Source organism: Pinus tabuliformis, chromosome X (assembly GCF_031772625.1).
Source record: "Pinus tabuliformis cultivar Carrire ecotype Pingquan chromosome X, CPIR1, whole genome shotgun sequence".
Classification (NCBI taxonomy): Eukaryota; Viridiplantae; Streptophyta; class Pinopsida; order Pinales; family Pinaceae; genus Pinus; species Pinus tabuliformis.
The window spans coordinates 1,603,603,680-1,603,623,264 of record NC_142308.1 but is presented as its reverse complement, the minus strand read 5'-3'; the positions used below and the strand labels follow the sequence as shown (position 1 = coordinate 1,603,623,264).

The 19,585-nt window shown below is 40.1% G+C and overlaps 1 protein-coding gene across 3 annotated transcripts in view; it reads left to right on the top strand.

The window, feature by feature from the left end:
• The window catches only part of LOC149146170 (uncharacterized), a 71,187-nt gene extending 54,360 nt beyond the window's left edge, over nucleotides 1-16,827 (top strand). For 2 of the 3 annotated variants that reach the window (XM_089447487.1, XM_089447488.1), the window contains 4 exons: nucleotides 13,779-13,922; nucleotides 14,123-14,238; nucleotides 14,391-14,509; nucleotides 15,330-15,752. In XM_089447487.1, the coding sequence (XP_089303613.1) occupies nucleotides 13,779-13,922; nucleotides 14,123-14,238; nucleotides 14,391-14,509; nucleotides 15,330-15,396 (446 nt within the window). In that variant the 3' untranslated portion in view covers nucleotides 15,397-15,752. Of the gene's footprint in view, nucleotides 1-13,778; nucleotides 13,923-14,122; nucleotides 14,239-14,390; nucleotides 14,510-15,329; nucleotides 15,753-16,424 lie in introns of those variants that run through there. The other variant, XM_089447489.1, reaches the window with a different exon arrangement.
• The last annotated feature ends 2,758 nt before the right edge of the window (nucleotides 16,828-19,585 follow it).

The following is a 19,585-nucleotide window of genomic DNA, read 5'->3' as shown; positions in this document are numbered from 1 at the left end:
GTAGTATTTGATGAAGACAGAGGGTTCTTTCACTCTCCTCCTTCTGAGTAGTGTTATGAGGATCAACCTCACCATGTTTTTTTTCCGTTAGGTCCATTTGATGGGAGGGATGATGCAGCATCAGTATTTGATGATGCACTACTTGAGTTCCCTCCGGAAAATAATCCTCCTCTCACTGCTACTGTTGTTCTTGAGCCTCCTCCACCTACTCCAGATATTGGTTCTTCTACTCTCTGGCCTAAATGGTGGGCTAAAACTATTGGTGATCTCTGGGATAATGAACTCCTTGAAGGTAGAACTTCCAGAAATAAGAGCAAACAACATCCTACAGTAAATTTTGCTCTTATGGCTAACCTACACAGTGTTTTTGAGCCTCAAATGTATTTAGAGGCTAAGGGTATACCTGAGTGGGAATAGGCTATGGAAGCTGAATTCTAGAGTCTTCAGAAGAATCACACTTGGACCCTTTCTGATCTTCTTACAGGGAAGAAGCCCATTAGTTGCAAATGGGTGTATAAAGTGAAATACAAAGCTGACGAAACCCTAGACAAGTATAAGGCTCGCCTTGTTGCTCGAGGGTTCTCACAAAAGGAAGGCATAGACTATGAGGAGACCTTTGCTCCTATGGCCAAGATGAGTACCATACGGCTCGTCCTTGCCTTAGCAGCTCAGTTTAGTTGGAAAGTCCATCAGATGGATGTAAAGAGTGCTTTTCTGAATGGTGACTTACAGGAAGAAATCTACATAACACAGCCTCCAGGATTCAAGGTTGCCGGTCAAGAACAGAAAGTCTGTAGATTAGTCAAAGCACTCTATGGTCTGAAACAAGCCCCTCGGGCTTGGTACATGAAAATTGATAAGTACCTAAGAGATCATGGCTTTCAGCGGAGTCCATCTGATGCAAACCTGTATATCAAACACCCTGGTGATGATATTCTATTTGTGGTTGTCTATGTGGATGACCTTATCATTACTGGCAGTTCAACACATTTGATCCATGGGATCAAACAGGATTTGTGCAACAATTTTTGATATGACAGATTTGGGACTTCTTCATTTATGTTTGGGGGTTGATGTCTGGCAGACTGAGAACAACATCTTTCTCTCTCAGTCCAAGTATGCCAGAAATCTTGCGGATAGGTTCAGAATGCAGGATTGCAAGCCTGCCACTCCTATCGAACCAAGGCTCAAACTTTTAGCTCAATCATCCTCACCACTTGTGGATGAATCTTTACTCAGGCAATTAGTGGGCAACCTCATCTACCTTATTGCCACTAGACCTGATATCAGTTTTGCAGTGATCTATATTTCACGCTTCATGATAGCTCCTAAGGCTGATCATTGGATCGCAGCGAAGCGTGTGCTGCATTATGTGAGTGGCACTCTTGATTATGGACTTCTGTACACTCGGACTTCAGATCCTACACTCAGTGGTTACACAGATTTCGACTGGGCAGGTTCGGTTGATGACCGTAAATCTACAGCCGGGTATGTGTTTAGTCTAGGATCCGGTGTTGTCACATGGACTAGTAAGAAGCAGCAGGGAGTGGCTCTCTCCTCGACAAAAGCAGAGTATCGGGGCGCAGTTAAGGCATCTTGTGAGGCAGTTTGGCTTTGACATATGCTTGCGGATATGCATGTTTCCCAGGTAGTTCCTACTCCCTTGTTCTGTGATAATCAGGGAGTGCTCAAACTCGCCAAGAATCCAGCCTTCCATTAACGAACAAAGCATGTGGAAACCCATTGTCACTACATTCGACAACTTGTTGAAGACGGATCCATTCAATTGCTGTATGTTCCCACCACAGAGCAGCCAACAGACATCTTCACCAAGCCCCTTGGTCCTGATAAGTTTGTAAAATTCAGAGGGTCTATAGGTGTTGTAAATAGATTGAGCATTAAGGAAGGGTATTAGAATAATGCTATTTTAGTGTTTAATGCTCATTTATGTAGATAAGATCGTCTGTGATCTTATTAGCAGTTTCTTATTAGAAACTTGCTGTTTCTATTTCTTAGTAGAAACCTGTTGTTTCTGTAAATACATTTGTATTATTTATTGAGCTTCATTGCTCATTGTAAATCAATTCAATCCATTCATTGATTAACAATCCACTGCCTTCAAAAACATCGCGCCGTTTGAGCTCTGAGCAATCACATTGATCAAAGACTTATTCCTTTGATCTTTCCATCCATCAGAAATGATGGACACCATTGAAATGGGACATGAATTGAATTACGAATGGGGCTTAATTTAGCTTCCAAATCTAACTTCCCAACACTCAACATTGTAGTGCGGACCTTCTTATATCCAGGGCTTTTGTACTCTTTTGGGGCTTGATTAACTGCTTTTATCATCTTTGCCTAGTAAGGAGATCGCGCAAGGTTAAAAGGAAGGTCATTTGGATAAATGCATTGTCCTATAGCTCTTGTACTCTTTTGGGGCTTGATTCACTGCTTTTATCATCTTTGCCTAGTAAGGAGGTCACACAAAGTTAAAGGGAAGGCCATTTGCATAAATGCATTGCCCTATAGCTGCATCTGCCATCTCTTGAGCATCATTATTAAAACTCCTTTCAAGCAGTCCCAAATTAGACCGCTTTGAACTAGGGTTGACAATTCCATGAGAGAAAAAGTGGAGGCTTTGATGAAGATGCTCCCAACCTTGTTGATGGAGAGGCAGGATTTGCCTAATTTGCTTTAGCATCTGACTTGTCTTCTTCTTTCTGATATTTTACAAGTTTTTCCTTGCTTAAACCATTTCCATCTGTCCCATTCTCTTTAGCTGGGTCAGTGCATATTAGGACTCCATTGCCTTTTAACCCAAGTAAATGCGCTTTAACCCAAGTGTGTGATCCATTATACTCCTTTTTACACTCACTGCAAACCCATGTCAATGATCCCCCTCCTTGGATCTTCCCAAAAACAACTACATATTTCCAAAGTGGTGACTTTTGATCAACATTAGGGGCAGATTCAATTTCATGTTCCACTTTCTCTGCCTCACGAATGGCTGAACTTGAAGTTGCCATGATGATGATGTAAATGAAACTGCAAAATAAAATTGACAATTACAATTGCTCTAGTTAAAACTTAAAATTTGAAACATAATAAACAATGTTGAGTTAAAATGAGCGAGATGGATATATTTCGATGTAAAAGTGTGAATAACAGTGTCTTGTTACAAGGTAATCATTTTGAAACTTTGCAGCTACACTGAACAATATACAATGAAAGAGATTTAGTAGCACATTGAAATCAATCTTTCTTATATTGATTAGAGACTACTTGTTAACTGATGAACATAACAAACTGCACCAAAGTAACTAACCTATGGTGCAACTGCAAATTGGAACTATATATGGCTATAATTCCTTTATCTAGGCACATCTAAAGAACCGAGTAACAAAACTATTTAACAAACATCTCGAGGAAGATCAAAATAAGCATGGAAAAGCTCCTCAACTAGATCAACCTTTCTAATTCAATTCTAGGTGGCTATCAATTATCAATCCAATGATTGAAACATCTAAAAATCATACATATTTTAAGCAGGAAAAGAAGAAAATGTCTAAAGAAAAACCCTATCCTCTCCCATTGGTGTACAAAAAGTGGCATGTTGGTAACTCTGTAATGCTTCCATCCAGTGACATTGGAATCGATAGGCAATGAATGAAAAAGATGGGCAGCATAATTGTTGACAGGTTGCAATGAACAAGCTTATCAACCAGTATAATAGTGGTAAAAATTCTAGTCTCTGCATTAAAAATTTAAAAAATTGAAGCCTCCAAGTTCAGCCAATTTATATTCAAAAGATTCCACTGATGAGATAACTCATACAGAGCAAGAGGCAATGAGTTTTATTCCTGGTCAATCTCATCTGATCAAGACATTGCATGGCATGATCTGTGTATATATCATGTCTAAAAATAGTGCTGATAGATGCTTTCAAAAGGAGCAAACCATTATCTAACATATTATCCCCTTCAATTATCTACTTAACCATCATATGCTAAGCAAGGATTTCCAGAGTACTAATATCAACCATGGACTGTTATTGTGAAAACCATATTGACAAATTTCTAACTTGTTATGTAGTTGGATTCTGGAACACAAAATTAGAGCAGAAACCTTATACCTAACAGAAAGACGAATATTCAATTTGTCAGTGTTGGCTAGTGGCTCAGAACAGAGAAAATGTAAGTTCACTGTAGCAAGGTACCTCATTCATCTTGCAAGCTCCTTAATGAGATGCCTCCAAGCAAAGTCGACTTATATTCATTAATGGTTATTCAAAAAGGTTCTAACAATTGCATAGCATTATGACAAGGCATGCTCGATGCCGCTCCTATATGAGAGTATCAGGCTCCAACCTTAGGTAATGATGGCTCCTCTCATGGCAGCTCGAACAGGTCAGTGGTCACTGCTCCAACAGCAGCATAAGGGAATGGCTCCAACAGCACTGAGCAGGCTCTATGCCTTGTGGCTCCAATGGCTGAGTGGTCACGGCAGCGGCTGCTCTAAGCTCCAACAGCAGCTCGACTTCAAATGCCTGGTTGGTTGGTTGATTAAGTGATGGCATCACTTTTAGTGCATAACTTGATGTTGAATTTTCTAAGTCTACCCATTAGAAAATTAATCTGTATTTTGCTGGTTTATCTCTTCTACTTGTTTAAATTCGAACAAGTTATTTAAAACATTTAAATACTGAAATAAACACAATACAGTCCCAACATCTTCAGATCATCAGCTGAAAGAAAACAAACACACAAGTCACACTGTTATATTTGGACAAATGTGCTTGGAATAACCCAACGCGGGAAAACCGGTGCAACTATTCTGAGGGTTTATTATTATGCAGTATTTCCTTGAGTACAACTGGGTGCCTAACTGGCTCACCCGACAGAGAAAAATACACGGCAACAATACGTCTATATTTGGAAATAGGTATTCATGAAACCTATCCCATGAAACTCTCTCTGGCAACTCTGAAGCTCAGCGCAGCCCTTCTGTATCAGCCTCAGCCTCCTGCTGACCTGCGTCAGCCCTCTGAGGCACTGCGCAGCCTCTGGGACCCTCTGCATCACTCCAATAGCCTCTGCGTGGATGACGCAGTCACTCTGGCCTCTGCGCTGTCTTTGCTGGGCTCTGCGTGGCCTAAACTGACTGCTGCTCTTGCTCTCCCTGCTTCTGCACTGGGCTCTTAGTACCGTCTCTGCCTCTCTGTCCAGTATTCATCACCCTTCGCTGCTGATCACTGATTCCCTTTTGCTTAGCAACCCCGCTCTAGCAAAATGAATCACTGATCACTTTGGTGTGTTCTCCAATTGACCCTCAAGCCTCCTCTTATACTTTTCCCGTTGGTCCTTGTTAATTTATGGTATGTTCTATGCTTAGTGCTGTTTACTTCAATTTCTTCTTATTAGCCACTGTTTAGAAATCACATAAACATAAAGTAAAATGTAGATAGAACATTAATAGATTGACAGAAAACAAGCCAAGACAAGAGACACCAGATGTGGCGGCTAGCCAGGGACAAACCCCAATGGGGGGAACCCTTTGATCAATTCTTATTTAATATTCAATAGTTCAGCAGAGAGAAATAGTACAAATACATAAATTTGTAATTTTATGACAGCAGCAAACCCTAACCAGCAAAGTCAAATCTGGTCAAACAAGATGAAATTGACCTCGAATACGCTTTTTCAATTTTCTGGTCATCTAGGCCTCCAACAACAAGAAGAGGCAGCCTATAAACAATCTGGAAAACCCAGTCAAACCGCGGTCAACTAAAGTCAACTTGCTGCCACAAACTAGGGCAGTCAACGCTGGTCAAACCAAAGGTTAGAATGCCTTGGCTTTTGTGCCAGAATTTGCGGCCTGCCTAGGAGAGGCAGCCACACCAAAATTGCGGCCCTGAAATGCCCACGCTGGTCAAAGAGATGACCTGCAACTTCTGCGTCCTCAAAACTGCGTCTTTCTGCATCCTCCTTCCTTGCCCTTTTGTGTCTCTTTCCTCCCACATGTGAGCTGCTCCTCCTTGTGTATAAACCCAATGCTAAGGAGAGAGAGAGAAGAATGAGTGAGTTGAGATGGTGAAATAATGCCTCCACCTATCTTGTATTTATATGAGACGTTGAACATGTGTGCCACACATTTAGCTGTTGGCCGACCTTGACAATTTGTCAAGTAATTACAAATAAATTCATATCTCCATAAATACTTGTCGGAATCAGATGATCGTTAGATCAATCCTACACTTCTCGACAAGAGGAATCTAAGAAAAATATCAGCTGCCATAATTAAGATGACCCACATGGAGTTTGGCCCTAATTGCCAATTTTAACACTCCCTCTCAATTAGGGAGAACTCCATCTGCTATTCCGTTTGACCGTCGGTACTATCACTTCCATCAAATGCATTGCCCTGCACTGCTTGGCTCTGCTCTGCTAAACTATGAAGAAAAATAAATGATCGAGGATGTATCATACAATCCTCCACTGACCCGAAGTCGGTCCCAGAGAGTGTGTCATACCATTCTCACTGATCCCAGTTCAATGGAGGTCATCCTAGCATAGGGAGTACAGTAGATACAACGATGCGTCCATCGACAGTACTACTGTGGTCCCTAACCCCATTTCCCTACTCATTGATCAGATGAGAGGTACTTCCCATGAGTCCCAGACAGCATGGGTAGGATGCCTCGACAGGAGAACTAATCATCCTGTCCATAAGTCGCTATGGGGTATCACAGGAGAAGGTTGAACCTTTCACCATGTACATAGCGCACCACTAGGGGAGGGTGAGTTGCCCTATGGTTGCATGTCTCTCCAAGAAGTACCCCAAGCCCCCTGGAGCCCCTAGAGCTCAATGTATACATCATGCATGACCCTCATAAGAGGGTCTCTCAACGACAACAAGTCGTTCTTGGAAAGTCAAGAATTTGACCTTTCCTAGCGGCTTCGTCAAAGATTCGGCGACCTGCTCATCTGTATCGATATGTTGGAGCCTTATTGCTCCCCGCTGACCCAAAGTCAGTCCCAGAGGGTGTGTCATACCACTCTCACCGATCCCAGATCAATGGAGGTCATCCTAGCCTAGGGAGTACGGTAGATACAACGATGCGTCCATCGATAGTACTACTATGGTCCCTAACCCCATTTCCCTATCCATTGATCAGATGAGAGGTACTTCCCATGAGTCCCAGACTGCATGGGTAGGATGCCTCGATAGGAGAACTAATCATCTTGTCCATAATTCGCCACGGGGTATCATGGGGGAAGGCTGAACCTTTCACCTTGTACATAGCGCACCACTAGGGAAGGGTGAGTTGCCCTGTGGTCGCATGTCGCTCCAAGAAGTACCCCAAGCCTCTCGGAGCTCCCAGAGCTCATGTATGCGTCATACATGACCCTCATAAGAGGGTCTCTCAACGACACCAAGTCGTTTTCGGAAAGTCAAGAATTTGACCTTTTCCAGGAGCTTCGTCAAAGTGTCGACAACCTACTCATCTATATCGATATGTTGGAGCCTTATTGCTCCCCGCTGCACCATATCCCGGATATAGTGGTACCTGATATCGATATGCTTGGAGCGATCATGAAATACGAGATTCTCTGATAAACGAATCTCGCCCTGGTTGTCACACAGGATCATGGTAGTATCCATTGTAAATCCAAACAGCTCATTGAAGAGCTTCCGCAGCTAGACAACCTCATAAGAGGCCATACTTGCAGCAATGTGCTCTGCCTCAGCGGTGCTTAAAGCCACCGATTTCTGCTTCCTGCTCATCCAGGATATCGAGGCAGATCCCAAAGAGAAACAACACCGGAAGTGCTCTTTCGGTCCACCACACTGCCTGCCCAATCAACATCGGTATATCCATGTAGTCTCACATCTCCAGTAGTGTATCTCAACCTATGAGTGATTGTGCCATGAAGGTATCTCAACAGATTCTTAGCACCAACTCAATATGTGTGGTGAGGCTCAACCATATGTTGACTCAATGTGTTGACTGCAAAACATATATCTGGACAAGAGTTCACCAAGAACATCAATGCTCTGATGAGTTGATGATACTCAGTAGCATTTTGCAAAACAGGTTTGGCAGCACTACCGCTTAACTTCTTGAAGTCGAGCTCCATCAGTGTAGTCACGGGCTTGCAGTCTGCCATACCAAATCTTTCCAATATCTTCACCACATATTTTCTTTGAGATAGGAAAATCTCCCTTGGCTTCTGCCAGACTTCTACTCTTAGGAAATAGTGCATTAGTGCCAGGTCCTTCATCTCAAACTCAGAAGCCAACACCCTGTTACATTTGTGAATGAGAGGGTCTGCACCTGTTAGAATGAGGTCGTCAACGTACAACACCAGTATGAGAGGTTTTTCATCTTCAACATTAAAGTAAAGGTTAGGGTCAGCTTCACTCCTAGTGAATCCCAACTTCATCAAGTATTTATCGATCCTCTCATACCAAGCTCGGGGTGCTTGCTTCCTCCTATGGAGGCTTTCTTCAACCTACATACGTGAGATTCCCGATCATGAATCTCAAATCCTTCGGGATGTTCCACATAGACTTCCTCTTTGATCGAACCATGCAAGAACGCGGTCTTGACATCCATTTGATGTAGGTTCCATCCCTGCGAAGCAGCAAGGGCTATGATCCAGCAGATGGTGGTGTATCAGGCAATAGGTGCAAATATCTCATCATAGTCTATACCTTCCTTCTGAGAGAAGCCATGAGTGACAAAACGAGCCTTATACTTTTCAGCACTTCCATCAGCTCCATGCTTTATCTTGTAAAGCCATTTCGAAGTGATAACTGTTTTGCCCTGGGGTTTGGGGACTCATATTCCTCAGTCATAGCATCCTTCCATACTTGATGCTTGATAGTTCTGCGAACGATGAATGCTCATTTTGAATGATCGTGCTCATGATGGTCAAGTATCCCTGATACCTAACCGACTTCTTACTTTCTCGGAAAGTCCCTCTGGGTGCAGTGTGCCCTTCGGCATCATCAAGTGCCCCCCTAAGCCATGAAGGCCTCTTCCTAGAAGAGGAAGGCTCTTGTGGAGGGAGATCAATAGGATCCATAGGGTCTTCTATATCGGGCATTGTCTCATCTTCCTTTTCCTATGGTTTCCTGGTGTCAACTTCTCCAGATTTCCTTAGTATAGGAAGATTGTCAACTTTGCTAAGAGCCATATCTTCGTCAAAGGTGACATCATGTCTAATCTCGACTCCCCTTTGACTAGCCACATAGATTCTATAGCCCTTAGTATTTTCGCTATAGCCCATGAAGATTCCTTTCTCTCCAGATGCACCCAATTTATTCTCTCTCTTTCAGCACATGAAAATATACAAGACTTCCAAAAATTCTAAAATGAGATATGTCAGGTTTCTTAGCAGTGAACATTTCTTCGGGAGTCTTGGAACCCAATGTTTGATGAGGGTATCGGTTTTGAACATATACAGCAGTATTCATAGCTTCAACCCATAGAAACTTCGAAAGCCTTTGATCATGGAGCATAGCATGGACATCTTCCACAATCGTATGATTCTTCCTTTCCACCACCCCATTTTGCTTAGGAGTATATGGTGTTGTAGTCTCCCTCTTAATGCCAGCGTCTTTGCAAAAGTCATGGAACTCATTGGATTCATACTCAGTCCCATTATCAGTCTTTAAGATCTTGATCTTCTTTTCGGTTTGATTCTCGATCAAGGCTTTGAAGTGACGAAACTAGGAGAACACTTCATCTTTCTTTTTCAAGAAGTATATCCAAGTCTTGCGAGAATAATCATCTGTAAAAGTGAGGTAATATAAATATCCTTCCAAAGAATTCACAGGCGTCATACCAGATATGTCAGAGTGAACCAACAACAATATATTAGAGGTCTTGCTATGGCTTGAGGGGAATGGTCCCCTTTTGAGCTTTCCTTCGGCACATCTGGACATACACCTTCTTGCTCTAATTTGAACTCAGGCATCCCGGTCACCATTTGTCTCACATCGGGTAGAGCTTTATAATGAAGGTGGGCAAACATCCGGTGCCATAGTTCGGACTGAAGAGATGTGTCACAAGTCATGACACCCAACGGTCTTCCTCTGACATGATATAAAGAGTCAACCCGAAACCCAAGAGTGAAAGCGTCTTTGAAATTCTTTTTCCATACATGTACCTTGCCATCGATGAAGGCCACCTTGTAGCCTTTGTCTTCCATTGCCGGAAGGGACACCGAGTTCTTTTTGAGATCAGGTACATATAGGACTTCTTGCAAATGAATTGTATTACCCTGATTCCATTGAAGAGAGACATTCCCTATGCCTTTCACGGGATATTTGGAGTTGTCCCCAAGAATAATTTCCAGGTTGGTCTCCTTTTTTGTCAGATTAGAGAGAGATTCTTTGTAACCAGTGAAGTGCCTTGAGGCATCACTATCAATAAGCCAATTTCCCAGCGAGTCCAGGGGAGAAGTAGTAGAGAGGGCCGCTGGTAGATAATATTCATCTTGCTTATTGTTAACAATGTTAGATTCATACCTGGAGTTTCTTGCCTTCTTGGAGGGTTGACCACTTCCTTGATTTCTGACATTCCTCTTTCCTTTGCCATTGAACCTGCCCTTCCTTTGATTGTTGTTGGAATTATTTCTCCTTTTAGCATGAGAGGAGAATGCAGTGGGATTGCCTCTAAGTGCAGGGATTTCCTGGTCTTCCATCCTTGTTTCTTATTGAATGCATATTGAATGCATCTTGCCACCAATTCCTCAAATCCTGGGATTACATTATTGTTGAGAAGAGTGGGTCTGAATATATACCATTCAGATGGGAGCCCTTTGAGAGTAGTGATGGTCTGTTCCCTGTTAGGAATGAATTCCCCAATTGATAGGAGATCATTCTTGATCTCGATGATCCTTAAAAAGTAGGCTTGCATACTCTCATCTTTGCCCTTCTTAATTTCCTTGAGCTTATTCTTAAGGAACAAAACTTGATTTGCATCATTAACTTTAAATAAGCTTACCAGTCTATTGTAGATTTCCTTGGAGGTGGTCAGCTTGGAAACATAGGCCACCAGGCGCTTGTCGATAGAGTCTCGGATGATCTTCTTTGCTTTGACTTCTCCCCTGGTCCACTTGTTCCTTGCAGCAACAGATGCATTTGATGGAGGCTCAATGATTTTGCCTCTCACATGGTCCAACACTTCCTGCTCTTCCAATGTCAGATCGAGAGACATCTTCCATCTGTGATAGTCGGACTTCTCACGGAGCTTGTCTTTGGCGGGGATGTGTGATGAGGACCCCATTAAGTCTTGAGGATTGCTTCAACAACTTCGGTGATTGTGCTCTTGCTCTTGCTCTTGCTTGGGATTTGTCTTCACCTCAACTTTGATACCATGTTAATTTATGGTATGTTCTATGCTTAGTGCAATTTACTTCAATTTATTCTTATTAAGCCACTGTTTAGCAATCAAATAAACATAAAGTAAAATGCAGATAGAACATTAATAGATCGACAAAAAACAAGCCAAGACAAGAGACACCATATGTGGCGGCTAACCAGGGACAAACCCCAATGTGGGGAAACCCTTTGATAAATTCTTCTTTAATCTTCAATAGTTCAGCAGAGAGAAATAGTACAAATACATAAATCTGTAATTTTATAACAGCAGCAGGAAACCCTAACCAGCAAAGTCAAATCTGGTCAAACAAGATGAAATTGACCTCCAATATGCTTGGTCAATTTCCTGGTCATCTAGGCCTCCAACAGCAAGAAGAGGCAGCCCATAAACAGTCTGAGAAACCCAGTCAAACTGCAGTCAACTGAAGTTAACCTGCTGCGACAAACTAGGGCAGTCAACACTGGTCAAACCAGAGGTTAGAATTCCTAAGTTTTTGTGCCAGAATTTACGGCCTGCCTAGGAGAGACAGCCACACCAAAACCGCAGCCCTGAAATGTCCACGCTGGTCAATGCTGGTCAAAGAGATGACCTGCAGCTTCTGCGTCTTCCAAACTGCGTCTTTCTGCGTCCTCCTTACTTGCCCTTTTGCGTCCTCTTTCCTCTCACGTGTGAGCTGCTCCTCCTTGTGTATAAAGCCAATGCTAAGGAGAGAGAGAGAAGAATGAGTGAGTTGTATTTATATGAGACGTTGAACATGTGTGCCACACATTTAGCTGCTGGCCGACCTTGACAATTTGTCAAGTAATTACAAATAAATTTGTATCTCCATAAATACTTGTCGGAATCAGATGATCGTTAGATCAATCCTACACCTTGACGAGAGGAATCCAAGAAAAATGTCAGCTACCATAAATAAGATGACCCACATGGAGTTTGGCCCTAGTTGCCAATTTTAACAGTCCTTCAATAGCCGAGATTAAATCTCTAATCAAGGGCTAAGATTAGATTTGGCTGGATCCATGACTTTTGGAACCTTCTAACCCAGTTTTATATTAATACCCATTAATATTTTATTTTTCCTAAGTTTAAACTTAGGAACTCTATTAAAAATATTAATTATTTTAATATCTCCCAAACCGGGTACAATCTGTCCAAAGTTCAAACCGTTTCTGGATCTTGGAGATCTCATGTGCTTTAGCCTCTCCACCAATTTTCATGGCTAGAACACATCCGATGCTACCCAAAATCAACAGTTGAAACCTATTTTTTTTAATACTCATTCCTGGAGCTTTTAAGGTGGAACGGATCACAATTTTTGTGGATCCATTTCCAGATTTTTGGAAATGGATAAAAAATTTGAAAACCTCCTGAATATGATTCTGTTCACAAAATCGGCGTTTCGAAATTTTGGAAACGGCAAAAAAACGTTTTGTGGCATTTTGGAGGAGGATCCTTCTTGTTTTCGTTTCAGAAACTGGGAATGGCGTTTCCGGCCCTTGGACCAGGCGTTTCTGGTAACTTAGTCAAAGAGGGGATTATTACTATCTTTCATTAATCAAAGCCGCTCAGTCAAGTACACGGTTTGGAGAATTTTGGATCATTATCACCTAGCCAAAGGCTGACAGCGAATACAGTCATGCCTTGTAATCCTTACCCCAAATAACTCCAGGATGAACATTGGCCAGTCCCCAGCTTAATTTGGGAATTTTCCTTAGACATTTTGGCCTGTAAAGAGACATCTAGGCATCTCTCAATGAGCAGCACAACCTCTGGATGTTCCCGGCCTGTCATGGAATGCCTTGACATTCCATGGGAGGCTGCAATAAGAACATAGATTTTGGTCTGTTGGGCTCCAAAAAAGCACTAAAACAGGCCTGTTTAAGCTCCTAGTCTGGTCCCATAATGGCCCAGCTTGGCATGACAACTAAAACTGAATAAAAAATACTAAAACAAAAGAAACACTGAACCCTAATTTTTCTACTAAAAATGGCCCTACTTGCTGTTTCATTCATTTCAGTTCATGTGGAGGGCAATGGGAGAGTTGTGTTGGGTTAGATTTTTTGGGAGAAATTTCACTTTTTAAAACATATCTGCTTGTCAGTGCGTTTTGGCCATGCCTGAGAAATTTGGGAGCAACTTCCAGCCATCTTAAACCTGTCCTGCATCCACCACACTTGTCTGCTATCCTGGAAACTCATTCAATAGAGATAAAGAGGGAGTTAGAAGTGACCTTCCATTGCATTAAAAAAATGTAATACTGGTCACAATAAGTTCTGATGTTTCTTCTGTCCTAGATGAAAAGAGAAGAGAACATTCATTCTTTCTTTTAAGCATAATAGTTTTTGTTTCTGACTTTTAATTTTCTCCTTTTTTTTTTGGTAAGCCTTGGAGCTCAAGAGAGAATTTGAAAGAAGAGAACAAGAGAAGCAAAAGAATCAAAGGGTAGATTTTGTTCATGGAGCTGTACAAACTACATCGGTACAGTCAGTATCAAAGCCAATTGTGCAGGTCATGGGTGGTCAAAAGGGTATGCTACAGAGTTTTTCCTGGATAGTTATGTTTAATACATGTTAGGAAGAAATTGCAAACAGTAGCTTTCACCAATTGCTTATGAAGGAATTTATAAGTGAAGATTTCGTGATCATTAGACATTTGTACTAAACCTTAAACTGGATGCTTTTTGTTTCAAATGCAAAATTTCTCAATTGTTGAAATTTGCTGTTTCAGTGCCTGTTGTTGGGGTAGCAGCTGTTAGTTCAAATGTTTCATTGCATTCAACTGTGTCTGTTGGTGACAATTCAAAGTTGGATAATAGAGCAAACAAGAAAAGCAAGTGGGACAAAGTAAATATTCCTATCTGCTCTATTAAAATTCGTTTGATCAGTTTCTTGTTATGGATAAAGTATAATGCAATGTTATGTAGGTTGCATGAAAAGAGTGTACGGTTTATATCTAAAAGACATTGTGGCCTCATTTAGTCAGAGTTTTCTTGTAGGTGGATGGTGATAGGAGGAATGCCTTACCAGCTGGAGCTCAAGATGCAATGGCTGCAGCAAGTGCACATGCTGCTTTATTAAGTGCTGCTAACGCTGGAGCTGGGTATAGTGCTTATGTGTACGTGTTCTATTTCTCCTTTTCCATTTCATGCCATTATTTCAAATTGGCTATGAGATTATGTAGATCTTCTGACCATCTTACATAGATCTTTTATACTATGCATGCATAATTGGTAACACATTTGGTAGCTTGATTAGTATTTGTTGCTCAGATTTTTCATCCTCCTTTGGGTTTTCTGTGAGTGGTTAAGGTTTGATTAAGAGTAAATGGTGTTCCAACAAAGTAGAGGTCTTGCATTGCCTGAAGCAATGCAAAGATTCTACTAGTCTCATTCACCAATATTTGCAATGGAATGTAATGCAAGAGGCAGTGTAAGAAAAACATCGGAGAGATAGTTGCAAGATAGCCATAGCTGACAAAGCAGTTAGTCAAGCCCTGTCCAAGGTGGGTACTCTCCGTATACAATGCAAAGCAAATACTTCTTGATGGTAATGGAGGGGTTACCCTCTCTTATCTATAGTAAAAGAGTTACTAACCCGTTAGTAATTACATGTGGAATTATTTCAAATGGTGGTAGGTGAGTTCATAACATGCAAGAGAACCGTTTTTTTATTAGATTGAGCATCCTAATGCCAAGAACATGATTCCAAGGATTGGGTTTAGTCTTTTGTTGGGAGCACATTCCTTCTTTCAACATTTTAGTTTTGTGTGGTCAGGCGGCACTCAGGGCATTCCTGTTTTTCTAACTCTTCCATGGGTTATAGAAGGCTTAAACAGCATTACGAGGAATGCATTGTGGCTTAGTTGTTTGTTCGCATTTTCTTTTTGATGTTTTTCAAACTCGTGTTTAACTTCTAGAGACATGGTTGAACTGCAGGCAACAAAAGAGAAAGGAAGCTGAGGAGAAAAAGGCAATTGAGAAGAAGTCAGAAAAGAAGACATGAGAGATTATGAGCTGCTATCAAATAAATTGTTGTACTATAGCTCTCAAGTTCATAGGGATTCCTCTGAGGCAAGAACACATTTCGAGTAGGGTGTATTGTTTTACTTTGCAGAAGCTAACTTCATCTTATCATCAATTAACCTGATATGATGCTGCCAGTGACTGCATGCTGCTAGTAACTCAAGCTGGAAACACTTGAGAGCATCAATTAATTAAAATTTGTACATGATTTTATGTAATTCTGATTATGTAAGCAATGGATTTTCAAACATCCTCATTGCCAGTTCAATAAACATCAGTTCAAAACTTTTCAAGTATTTGGAAAGTTGTATACATGCTACATTTAGTTTTTTTCACCTTGTTTTCTTCTTCGGCTTTTGTGAAGCATTTCTAGATGTTATAGCATGAATCATGTCAATTACTTGATTTGTATTCATAGTGGGCTACATGTTTTGACATTTCGACGCCTTATTATCCATCTTGGAAATGATCTCTGATGGTTAAAAATAAGTTTGACAGTAGTCCTTCAGTGGATAGGTAACGTCAACAAGACAAATATCTCCAAGTCTTGTGAGGTGAGGGCACAATTAGACCGTTTAAGTGCACAGACTGCTGTTTTAACGAACTGCAAATGCTAAGCATGCTACAGTTTTAAAACCTTACATCTAGAAACTGCTAGACCATCTAGCTACCTTATGGCTGCAGCTTTTACTTTTTGTGCATCCTTGAGCGCTGAAACAGATTTGTTTGTTTGAAAAGCATTTATCGTGTAGAAATTTGTTCCTTCCTTGGTTTTTCTGTAGGAGGACAGGTGGGCAACGGTTGTTTAAAAGATTAAAAGGTCTTTCGGCAGGTTTCAAGGACTTGATTTAATCATCTATCTGACCCCTCTTTGTTGCCGGGTTCTTTGTATTTATTGATTCTGCCACAGGCTGAGTGGTTGTGTGGATCGTGAAATTTCAATATACAAAACACGTGTTATAGAAATTTAAAATTATTTTGATCTGGAGACGAATTTTTGAACTGCAGGCAAGAGAAGAAAAGAAGCTGAGAGCAGTGGACCTCAGCGTCAGCTGGATGATACTGGGGCAGACGACTTTAAATAGATGGATATTATACTTTTGTACAGGCTAATTCTGCCTTTCAATAAACAACAGACTTCAATGCTGCTAACGTATGTATGTGGGGGTGCAATCATCAGTATCTCTTATGGGATGGACTTCGTAGTGTGAAATAGGTAAGATCTGGAGAGGAGAATGCACGATATCATGGTCAGGGTGAAAAACAACCAATGTATTTTGATAATTTGAATTGGTCAAGGGCCACATATATTGGATATGTATGGCGTTGATTTTCACTATGAAATTTTTCAAATTTGTTTCCACGTTATTGTGACAATAACACTGATAAAATAAATAATTGATTCAATTTATTATATTGTAATTTAGTATTTTTATTAATAAAATTACAAACAATATTATTGATTTTTTTATAATAATATTTAATTTTTGAATTAATATAAATGTGATCATTATCAAGTTTTTGAAACATGTTTTTGGCGATAATCACATCAAAATTCATTTGTTTTTGACAAATTTTATTTTTTATTAAAAAAATTACGGACATATACATCTTATGTTAATTATAAATTTAAATAAAAATGATTTATATACATTTTTTTAAAATATGTATATTACATTAATATAAATTTAAATAACAATGATTCATATTTTTATTCATGGCATTTTAAATTCTATATAATTAATAAATGAAAATTTAAAAAATTTAATTAATAAATATATAATGAGAAATATAAATATTTCTATTTGTGAAATATATAAAAAATATAAATAATAACTATAAATTAAGATCTGTTTATTTCATATTTCAATTTAATTAACAAGCATTAACAAATTTAACACTTACAATATATGATGAACTCTTTCTTCCAAGTTAGTTTCTCCCCCTCTTTTTCTATATATAATGGGCCTAATGGTTTCTTCTTAAGAGGTAATATGTGTTTCCTCCTAAGAGGTAATATGCTTAAATTCATAGGGGTAGGGCATGTTTGCCTCTATAGACTTCAATCGTTAAATCGTTGTGCATAGGTGGGTCCCTTGTCCCACAAACAATGAGGCTCATATACCAATTTGGTGTCTGGCTTGGTCGTGACCTTGAAATTAGATTATTATTATTATAAAATCAATGCTCTGCATGTCACATTAAAAAATTAAATTTAAAAAATTATAAAGCATGTAAAAAAATGGCAAGTGTGCACACATCAGAACCTGCGTGCACACACACACATCAGAATTTTAAAATAAAAAATAAGAATATTTTTACATATAAGTTATATAAATATAAATAGTATCATTAAAATTCAACAGACTTACCCCCATTCCAAGCTACTTGTACTCATAATGGATATTCGATTCATCACACAATTCAATGAAGTATAGGTTAGTGGGGCTTGAAAGGGAAGAATGAAATAGGAATCATCGATTGAAGTTCGTCACTGCGATACAATAATTCACTCTTACCAATTGAGTCATTATCAGTGGAATGGTATGAATAAGGTATAGAGGTTCTTGCTATGCAAACATAGAGAAATCAATGTTCCTTTGCAATTTTTTTTTTTTCAAGTTTTGCACTCAAAAGTAGGATCGCATCTTGAGAGATTTGATCTCTTGATGCTAGGTAGGTCCAGAGGTAAGATGAATTTATGTTGGTTTCATAGGATTGCATCTTGAGAGATTTGATCTCTTGATGCTAGGTGGGTCCAGAGATAAGATGGATCTATGTTGGTTTCATTTAATTTTATTAATGTCCAATAAATGATCACAAGGGTAGGTTAGTGGGATTGCTTAGTATGATGATATCATTGCACTGTGGGAGCACAAAAAATGCTCCTACAAAAAACAAAATATAAAGTATGAGAAAAATCCTCAATTGTAAGCATATGTAATTGCATTGGAAGAGATAGGTATAGAGGGGATGGATCCGAGGACTGGAAAACACTATTAATGTAATTCATAGTCCTTTATATTCATTTCCCTTAACATTCAAAACTGAATGAATAAAACTCAAGAGACAATGATGTCCAAAGTGAGCACTGGTAGAAGATATGGACCGTTTGTGTTGTTGATTGGAAGCGACCAATTGTTGTTGAGCCTTGGATGTTTTTGTCTTTTTTCTAATAAGGAATTTTGTCTGGCCATGCTGGTGAGATCTCTCTGGAAGGGTACAATATCTCTAGTCTGAATTGATTTAAAGTTGGAATAAATGCTGTTATTAGTTTCTCTCTTAGATTTGGCCTTATGGATGCAAAGAAGGCTCTTGCAACTTCAATCTCTTGAACTCCTGGAATTCTCACTATCACTAGCACTCTGCTGGAACTAGCTTGCTCAAGGCATAGAGACAAGCTTTTATAGATAGAGGGGAAGGAGATAAGATCAATCACAATTTCCATGGGATTGGTTTTATCACTTAGAAGCTTCCATGAAAGGTGGCAAACCACTTCCCTTCTATGGAGATTCGAAGCCAAACCATCCTAACTCAACACGGATTCAGTTGGTGAAGGAGAACCTTAGGAAGTTTGTTTGTTAAAAACTTTACCCAACTGGGTTGGCGCGAGTGCGACTCTGAGACAGAGCGCCAATGGCGCGACCTCTTTAGAGGATTTCCCCCATTGGCGTGAGCAGTACACTGTGGAACCGCGCCAATGAAAAAAGAGGTCTTTTTATGGGTATTCTGCAGGAGATGTTTTTAGGGCATATGAAGCTCATACTTAGAGGAATATAATGCAAGTGGTTTAAGGTCATGTCACTTCTCACAAGTCCCGGAATGAGTCCTCCAATGTACGGGAGAGGGGAAACAGGGATGGTGATAAATGGTGACAAATTACTGTGTAACAGATGCCCCCTAAAGCATGAGGTCCGAGTGAGAGGGGTGAAATGCTTTTACAAGAACATGCGTAACTGAAAACACTGCCGCCGGAGAACCTGCGTAAAGAAGTACAACTGATATCTCAAGTACATGATATATGTGGTATGGGCATAGCCATCCATAATAGAGCACACAAGAATCTAGATCCAAGGTATGGGCGCAACCATCCAGTGAGGATCGATAAATAGACTCAGGCATGGTCGCAGCCATTCAGTGAATGAGTCATGTAACGATCATAATAAGCC